The sequence below is a fragment of the Mercenaria mercenaria genome, chromosome 12 (assembly GCF_021730395.1).
Source record: "Mercenaria mercenaria strain notata chromosome 12, MADL_Memer_1, whole genome shotgun sequence".
NCBI lineage: Eukaryota > Metazoa > Mollusca > Bivalvia > Venerida > Veneridae > Mercenaria > Mercenaria mercenaria.
Genome location: NC_069372.1, coordinates 9,989,731 through 10,000,000, shown reverse-complemented (window position 1 = coordinate 10,000,000; position 10,270 = coordinate 9,989,731). Strand labels below are relative to the sequence as shown.

General features: G+C 36.4%; 1 protein-coding gene across 1 annotated transcript in view; it reads left to right on the top strand.

Annotated features, from left to right (window-relative positions):
- LOC128547212 (leucine-zipper-like transcriptional regulator 1) overlaps positions 1-10,270 on the top strand; it is a 69,063-nt gene that overhangs the window by 27,108 nt on the left and 31,685 nt on the right. Inside the window, exon 9 of the mRNA XM_053519150.1 lies at positions 9,549-9,603. Coding sequence (XP_053375125.1) covers positions 9,549-9,603 — 55 coding nt within the window. The remainder of the gene's footprint in view (positions 1-9,548; positions 9,604-10,270) is intronic.

Sequence of the window (10,270 nt, the reverse complement as noted above, 5' to 3'; positions counted from 1 at the left end):
ACTAACTGCTAAAAATTTGAATTTGCCGGGGGTGGGGGGAGGCGCTAACGAGGTCGTGAACCCTGGAGAAATAGGGAATGTAAACAAACCCCACGTGGCTAAGTTTATCAATAAAGGTTTCATGTATCGATGGACTCATGGAGGTAATACTGTATTATAGTTTGTTTAGTATATATTACCTCCATGATGGACTTAACACCTAGAGCATATTGAAAACGTAATTTGAATTTTTAAACTGAATAGAATATCATAATCATTTTTGCAGTTATATTTTATGTTATTTAAAAAATCAAGTTTTAAATCAAGATGTAGAAAACTAAACTACAGAAATACAGTAATAAATTATTACAAATAGCTTATCATTTTCAATACCTTAATACCTTATCACAGCAGCACTTGCTAATTTGTGTGTATTGTTCTACATCCCAGACAGAGAAAACTGTGAGCGATACCTGTGTGCAACGGAATTTAGAGCACGGCTAACCGTGGCGATACCAGAATTTAGAAAACACAAAACTTCAAAAGAAAATGCCGCAGTCATGCAATAAGGGTATGGGTACCTGTCACCAAAAGTTGTCTAGTGCCCTGGACATTTAAGTATATGTTAGATAATACGTATAAGTTGGATAATACATAAAAGTGTGTTACCGGCTGGTATCATCATGCGCGAGGGAATCTCAGGGAACCTAATTTGGGTAGCAAACGAGCCTCATAGAGGCGAGTTTGCTATCAAATTACGTTCCCTGAGATATGAGGCTCATTTGCTACCCAAATTACGTTCCCTGAGATTCTCCCAAGCATGATGATACTCGCTGGTAACACACGCCTATGTATTGTCTAACTGATTTATTGCATGATTAAAAACAGTAAACTGTACACATTTTTTAAATATCTAAAACATAAAAAAATATTTCCCCTCTTGAACCTCCTTTAGAAACATTTCACGATAAACCCCCAACTGCCATATAAATGTATTGTATTTATTGCATGATTGAAAACGGTAAACTGAACACATTTTTTAAATATTTAAAAACATTTCCCCTCTTGAGCCTCCCTTAGAAACATTTCAATGACAAGATAAACCCCCAACTGCTATATAAAAGCAAGAAGGAGGCAGGCAGGTTTTTATATAAATTATGCATGCTTCACATAAGAGATCCCTTTTTCAAAATTTTAAATAAACTACTGAAAAAAATGTTATAAAAAGTGCATAAATACAAATAGAAACATTCCTTATTAATCAGTGTAATTATTTTTCAAAACAAGAGCTGTCACTAATGGTGACAAATACCCCCGCAGCACCTTGACCTTTGACCTGGTGAGCCCAAAGTCAGTAGGTGTGGTGTACTCAATAAGTACTATCAGCATTTGAAGTTTGAAGGTCCTGGGTAAAGTGGTTCGCGAGTAAAGTGCCTTCATGCAAAAAGTTAACGTTGGCCCCTGTGACTGTGACCTTTGACCTGGTGACCCCACAGTCAGTAGGGATGGTGTACTCAATAAGTACTATCAGCATGTGAAGTTTGAATGCCCTGGGTACAGTGGTTCGCGAGTAAAGTGCCTTCATGCAAAAAGTTATTGTAGGCCCCTGTGACCTTGACCTTTAACCTGGTGACCCCAAAATCAGTTGGGGTGGTGTACTCAATAAGTACTATCAGCATATGAAGTTTGAAGGTCTTGGGTACAGTGGTTCGCGAGTAAAGTGCTTTCATGCAAAAAGTTAATGTTGGCCCCTGTGACCTTGACCTTTGACCTGGTGATCCCAAAGTCAGTAGGGATGGTGTACTCAATAAGTTCTATCAGCACGTGAAGTTTAAAGGTCCTGGGTGCAGTGGTTCGCGAGTAAAGTGCCTTCAAGCAAAAAGTTAACGTTGTGACGAACGTACGAACTAACGAACGAACGGGCGGACAGTTGAAAACTAATATGCCTCCCTGGAGAAACGTAAATACTTCCCACGTGGCTAATTTTATCAACAAAGGTTATGTATCAATGGAATTAACACCTAGAGCATATTGTAAACCTTTGCCAGAAACAGAATTTGAATTTTTAAACAATAGAATATCATAAACATTTTTGCCGTTATATTTTTATGTTACGTATAAGTTAGATAATACATAAAAGTGTGTTACCGGCTGGTATCATCATGCGTGGGGGAATCTCAGGGAACGTAATTTGGGTAGCAAACGAGCCTCGTAGAGGCGAGTTTGCTATCAAATTACGTTCCCTGAGAATCTCCCAAGCATGATGATACTCGCCGGTAACACACGCGTATGTATTGTCTAACTGATTTATTGCATGATTGAAAACAGTAAACTGAACACATTTTTAGCTCATCTGATTTTTTGAAAAAAAATGATGAGTTATTGTCATCACTTGAGCGGTTGTCGGCGTCGGCGTCGGCGTGCGTCGGCGTTGCCTGGTTAAGTTTTATGTTTAGGTCAGCTTTTCTCCTAAACTATCAAAGCTATTGCTTTGAAACTTGAAATACTTGTTCACCATCATAAGCTGACCCTGTATAGCAAGAAACATAACTCCATCTTGCTTTTTGCAAGATTTATGGCCCCTTTTGTACTTAGAAAATATCAGATTTCTTGGTTAAGTTTTATGTTTAGGTCAACTTTTCTCCCAAACTGTCAAAGCTATTGCTTTGAAACTTGGAATACTTGTTCACCATCATAAGCTGACCCTGTACAGCAAGAAACATAACTCCATCTTGCTTTTTGCAAGATTTATTGCCCCTTTTGGACTTAGAAAATCAGTTTTCTTGGTTAAGTTTTATGTTTAGGTCAGCTTTTATCCTAAACTATCAAAGCTTTTGCTTTAAAACTTGCAACACTTGTTCACCATCATAAGTTGACCCTGTACAGCAAGAAACATAACTCCATCCTGCTTTTTGCAAGATTTATGGCCCCTTTTGGACTTAGAAAATATCAGATTTCTTGGTTAAGTTTTATGTTTAGGTCAACTTTTTCTCTTAAACTATCAAAGCTATTGCTTTGAAACTTGCAACACTTGTTCACCATCATAAGCTGACCCTGTACAGCAAGCAGCGTAACTCCATCCTGATTTTTGCAATAATTATTGCCCCTTTTGGACTTAGAAAATCATTTTCTTGGTTGAGTATTATGTTTAAGTCAACTTTTCTCATAAACTATCAAAGCTATTGCTTTAAAACTTGCAACAGTTTTTCACCATCATAAGTGGACACTGTACATCAAGAAACATAACTCTATCCTGCTTTTTGCAAGAATGATGGCCCTTTTTAGACTTAGAAAATCATGGGTAGGACAATATTTCTATTACACAAAAAAAAATCAGATGAGCGTCAGCACCCGCAAGGCGGTGCTCTTGTTTAAATATTTTAATTTAAAATATTTAAAAATATTTCCCCTCTTGAGCCTCCCTTAGAAACATTTCAATGACATGATAAACTGCCATATAAAAGCAAGAAGGTGGCGATGGGCAGGTTTTTATATAAATTATGCATGCTTCACATCAGAGATCCCTTTTTTTAAAATTTTAAATAAACTACTGAAAAAAATGTTATAAAAAGTGCATAAATACACATAGAAACATTCCTTATTAATCAATGTAATTATTTTTTAAAACAAAAAGTTGGGAAATAGAGTTTCAAAAATAATTTAAACTAAGTGCTAAAATTTTGAATTTGCCGGCAGGCCCTAATGAGGTCATGAACGCTGGAGAAATAGAGAAGGTAAACACTTCCCATGTGGCTAATTTTATCAACAAAGGTTATGTATCAATGGAATTAACACCTAGAGCATATTGTAAACCTTTGCCAGAAACAAAATTTGAATTTTAAACAGAATAGAATATCATAATCATTTTTGCCGTTATATTTTTATGTTACTTAAAAAAATCATGTTTTAAATCAAGATGCAGAGAACTTAACTACAGAAATACAGTAATAAATTATTTCAAATAGCTTATCATTTTCAATAACTTATCACAGCAACACTTGCTAATTTGTGTGTATTGCTCTACATCCCAGAAAGAGAAAACTGTGAGCGATACCTGTGTGCAGCGGAATTTAGAGCACGGCTAACCGTGGCGATACCAGAATTTAGAAAACACAAAACTTCAAAGGAAAATGCCGCAGTCATGCAATAATGGCCGGTAACACACGCGTATGTATTGTCTAACTGATTTATTGCATGATTAAAAACAGTAAACTGAACACATTTTTCAAATATCTTAAATTTAAAATATTTAAAAATATTTCCCCTCTTGAGCCTCCCTTAGAAACATTTCATGGTAAACCCCCCAACTACCATATAAAAGCCAGAAGATGGCGCTGGGTAGGTTTTTATATAAATTATGCATGCTTCACATCAGATCCCTTTTTCAAAATTTTAAATAAACTACTGAAAAAAAAGTTATAAAAAAGTGCATAAATACGCATTGAAACATTCTTTATCAATTGGTGTAATTGTTTTTCAAAACAAAAAGTTGTGAAATAGAGCTTCAAAAATAATTTAAACTAATCAACTGCTCAAAATTTGAATTTGCCGCGGGGGGTGGGGGGGGGGGGGGGGGGGTGAGGCGCTAACGAGGTCATGAACCCTGGAGAAATATGGAATGTAAACAAACCCCACGTGGCTAATTTTATCAACAAACGTTTCATGTATGGATGAAATGAACACCTAAAGCTTTGCCAGAAACGTAATTTGAATTTTTAAACTGAATAGAATATCATAATCATTTTTGCAGTTATATTTTTATGTTATAAAATGTCAAGTTTTAAATCAAGATGTAGGGAACTAAACTACAGAAATACAGTAATAAATTATTTCAAATAGTTTATCATTTTCAAGACCTTATCACAGCAACACTTGCTAATTTGTGTGTATTGTTCTACATCCCAGAAAGAGAAAACTGTGAGCGATACCTGTGTGCAACGGAATTTAGAGCACGGCTAACCGTGGCGATACCAGAATTTAGAAAACACAAAACTTCAAAGGAAAATGCCGCAGTCATGCAATAATTATCAACAAAGGTTATGTATCAATGGAATTAACACCTAGAGCATATTGTAAACCTTTGCCAGAAACAGAATTTGAATTTTTAAACAATAGAATATCATAAACATTTTTGCCGTTATATTTTTATGTTACTTAAAAAATAAAGTTTTAGATCAAGATGCAGAGAACTTAACTACAGAAATACAGTAATTTATTGCATGACTGCGGCATTTTCCTTTGAAGTTTTGTGTTTTCTAAAGTCCGGTATCGCCACGGTTAGCCGTGCTCTAAATTTATATCAAAAAACCTGCCCAGCACCATCTTCTGGCTTTTATATGGTAGTTGGGGTTTACCATGAAATGTTTCTAATGGAGGCTCAAGAGGGGAAATATTTTTAAATATTTTAAATTTAAGATATTTAAAAAATGTGTTCAGTTTATTGTTTTTAGTCATGCAATAAATCAGTTAGACAACACATACGCGTGTGTTACCGGCGGGTATCATCATGCTTGGGAGAATCTCAGGGAACATAATTTGATAGCAAAGTTGCCTCTACGAGGCTTGTTTGCTACCCAAATTACATTCCCTGAGACTCCCCCCGCACATGATGATACCAGCCGGTTACACACTTTTATGTATTATCTAACTTATACGAATTATTTCAAATAGCTTATCATTTTCAATGACTTATCACAGCAACACTTGCTAATTTGTGTGTATTGCTCTACATCCCAGAAAGAGAAAACTGTGAGCGATACCTGTGTGCAACGGAATTTAGAGCACGGCTAACCGTGGCGATACCAGAATTTAGAAAACACAAAACTTCAAAGGAAAATGCCGCAGTCATGCAATAATCATCCCCAATTAATCTGTTAGATGCGATGTTTTGTATCTAAAATTGTTCCGATATAGAACAAGTACCTAATAATAGATTTGTCTGTTACTTTCTCATGTCTATAAAAGAGACATTGAACAATTTGGAATACATAAATCTTCTTCTTTCTGTATAAGGTAAAAGTGTGCTAAAATATCCTGGAGTTAATTTAGACAGGCTTGTGACAGATTTTTTGGTCTCGAGTCTATTTTTGGTCTCAAAAGACTGTTTTGTTAAGATGTATGATTCTGTTTCCTTTTGCTTTCTTGTATTTCAAAATGAAAAATGAGGGGAAAAGTAGAACACTTTCCTTTTTTAGACTAAATTTCATAGACTCAGCGCAAAACTGTTGTAATTGTATATAAATAAAGGACAAGATGCAATAGTTTCCCCGCCAAGTCCACAGATTGTGATATAAAAGCGTCATGAAATTGTGATACAGTCTACGATATGATTTGAAGTGTTGTCTGATATCTTGGTTTCTTCCTGTGAACAAGTTTTACATTAAAGCTACTGCCCTACTTATGAGAACTTTTTTCTGGAGATTTCAGTGAATAAAATGTAAATGGCAGTTTGGATTTTCCGCATTTGCTTAAATAAAAACGTTTTTGACAGTCTGAAATCATTTTGTCACCGCAAAATCTGGGGGGAAAATACTGTTTTCATACAAGTCTCCCTCACTCTGTTTGGTAGTATTGAACCTTGAGCCTGCTGGTGGCAAGTGATTTTGCCTTTGCGACCAGTGCAGACCAAGATCACTGATCATTATCGGGTCTACATAATAGTGTTCACTTTTCAGTTAATAAATTTCCAGTGAACACCCCTTTTGATTTTGAAATAATTTCACTTAAATGGTCCTTGTGTGACCCTCTACCAAGTTTGTTCAAATTATTCCGCTTTGTCAAAAAACATGGCCACCAGAGGGCGTGGTCACTTTCCCTATATGTATATAGTGGAAACTTTAAAAGTCTTCTTGTGTGAAACTACTGACCTGATTTTAAAATAATTTCACACAAGTGGTCCTTGTTAGACCTTCTAACAAGATGTACAAATTATTTTGATTTGTCAAAAAATGTGGCCGCCAGAGGGCACGGTCACTTTTCCCTATATATATATATATATATAGTAGAAATTTAAAAAATCTTCTTGTTTGAAACTGCAGGCCCGATTTCTAGCTCACCTGATCACAAAGTGCTCATGTTGAGTAAGTGTGATCATGCTGTGTCCATCGTTCTTGCGTGCATCTGTCCGTTTAACATCTGTCGGTCATCAACAATTTCTTTAAATGACATCTCCTCCAAAAGAACTGAATGGATTTTGATGAAACTTTACACAAATGATCTCTGTGTGGCCCTCCTTCAAACTTCTCCAAAGGTTCCAGTTCATTGAACATTATGCCATTGGGTCACTGCTTAAAAGTTAGTTTTCAGGTGTCAAACTTTAAAAATCTTCTCTGAAGCGATAATAGCTAGAGCCTTGATATTTGGCTTATGAAATCAGGGTTTGACTCTCTACCATAAATATTCAAATTATTGCCCTAGGGTCAAAAATGGCAATGTCCCTGGGTGTGACATTTATATACTATATGCTTATATATAAGAAACTTTGAAAATCTTTAAAGCTTTGATACTTGGCATCTGATATAACTGATTTGACTCTCTTACCGTAATTGTTCAAATTTAGCTTGATATTACATACCATTTAACATTTCCATTCAAATGAAGCTGCATATTTCGAAAGCAGTGTCTTGTTCAGCATGAAATTTTATTTGTAGTTCTCCTTTTTTTAAAGTGCAATTGAGATGGCAATTTCTCATCTGAAATCATAGCAGCTGAGCTTTTAAATTAATGAAAAATCCATAGAATGAAAATGATATGGAAACAAAAATTTGTTGGAGTGACAAGAGATATTATCAAGAGGTTTCCAAGTGTTAATGTAAATGGAGATTTCTCCACTTTGTCATCAGTTTGTGAGAGGTATTTATTACTATAAGACACAGAAATCTGTGAAATGATTTTAACACTCAAGCTCCTTTCAGTTTTCTCTAAGTCATAATCAGATATGGGCAAAATTTTCATACTTATAAGAGCTTGTGGAACTTATATAGTTGATCTGATCTGACGATGGGGGCCTCCGTGGCCGAGTGGTTAAGGCCGATGACTTCTAATCCATTGCCACTCACCTATGTGGGTTCAAGCCTCACTCTGGGCACTGAATTCTTCATGTGAGGAAGCCATCCAGCTGGCTTCACAGGCACCCGCCTGTGATCAAATAATGAAATAACAAAACAAACAAACAGATCTGACCATTATTGTAAACTTATGTTCCCTTGGTTGATCAAAATATGTTGTATTTCACTATTTGACACTGCAGCACCTACATTGTTTGCCAGGTATTATTGTTTTGCTCATGTTGTCAGTAGACAGTTTGGATCCTATCAAGAAACAATGAACAGTTTTGCCTACAGTCAAACACTACAGGATGATTGTCTTTGATAGGTAGATGACCCATATTGATTTTTTGGGGGGGTCAGCAGGCCAAAGGTCAATGTTACAGTGACCCTGATACAGAAAACTACTTCCATTTGATAACTAGAGAATGCCTGGGCCTATATTGCTCTTACTTCATAGGATGAATGCCTGTGGTCTCTACATGACCCCTATTGTTTTTATGGATCAGAGGTTAAAATCACAGTGACCACTTGACTGAGGTAAGTTGCCGATAAATAACTGGAGATTGCTTTGACCTTTGACGTAAACTTTATAAGGTTTTTGCCTGTGGTCTGAAGATGACCTTTATAGGGTTTTAAGGTAAGGATGTTAAAGTTCTGGTCACAGTGTCTTAAGACTTTCCTTTCAACGCTTGGGCCTGCCTACAATCGATATGGCATGAATATTCATAGGCAGTTGATGACTCGTCTTGTTTAAAGGGCAAGGAGATCAAAAGTTAAGATGACAATGACAATGGTTGAGGATCTGTGGCTGGAGAATTACTGGGTCAAAAGCCATCAAATTTCAAAGCATATAGTGGTCAGTAAATGACTTATTGGTTTTGGTCAAGCAGTACCTTGTATGGTGCTCAAGGGTTTGTATGGAGCTCGCATGGCACTTGTACGGTGTCAATAGGTACTGTGATTTATACCACCTTGAATCACCAAGGAAATCATACAGAGCCTGTACGGCAATCATAACACCCTGCGAGCCCCGTGCAGACATTGCATGTTCTCCACAGGGTGACCTTAATATGATATGGACATGTACGTTGACAGTGCGAGTCCCCTGCGATGGTTGTGCAAGCATCGGCAAGCCTTGTAGTTTTCTAAATCCGCATGGACATCGTGTGATGCTCGTACAAGCTTTTCCAGGGCCGTGTGGTTCCCGTATGGGGCTCTTGTGAGCAGCTCCTGACTTCGAAAATTTCTATGAGCTCATAGGTAACTCGGGAGCTCGATGAAAATTTTCACTGAGTTCCCAAGTCCTCTACGAGTTCAAAGAATCCATATGATGCTCGTACGAGTCAATGATGTCCGTATTTTTCAGTTGGTAAAAATTCGACTGAAAATCTACTTGTACGGAGCTTGTAGCGTTCTTGTGTCCGGGGTTTTAGTGTATTAGACTTTGATAGTAGTTCACTATACACATTAATGTAGAGTGTGATAGGCAGCTTAAATAATTGCAATTCTTTCTGCTTTCAGTTTTGACTTAGATTCTCAGACATGGTCTATCATAGAACCATCACCTGAAAGTATGGTAAGTTTCTGTTTGAGTATTAAATTTGTAAATGATAGAAGCAGTGTTTTATTACATTGAGCTCTGTTTCTTTGTGCAAACATTGTTTTAGGAAAAGTCACTTCTGATCAAGTGCAGAATATGGACTTACTGTTACGTTGCATTTTATATGGACAATTTGTAAATATTTTACATTATTTCAGAGACAAAAATTGGCATATATTTTTAACAGTGAAGCATATTTTCCATAATACAGTTCTTTTTGTATATGTCCCAACATAAGGAGGGAATTTCGATTATTATACAATGTAATAACAAAAACAGTCCTGACAGAAACAACTAAAAAAAAAACTCCATTTGAATTCTTCTTAGTTTAGCGTATTATTTTCACTATCCAATTGTTCTTAATTCTGGAAACAGGGGTCCATTGAATTCTTCCTAGCTGATCAGATCATTTTCGCTATCCAGTTGTTCTTAATTCTGGACACAGGGGTCCATTGAATTCTTCCTAGCTGATCAGATTATTTTCGCTATACAGTTGTTCTTAATTCTGGACACGGGTCCATTGAATTCTTCCTGGCTGATCAGGTCATATTCGCTATACAGTTGTTCTTAATTCTGGACACGGGTCCATTGAATTCTTCCTAGCTGATCAGATTATTTTCACTATCCAATGGTTCTTAATTCT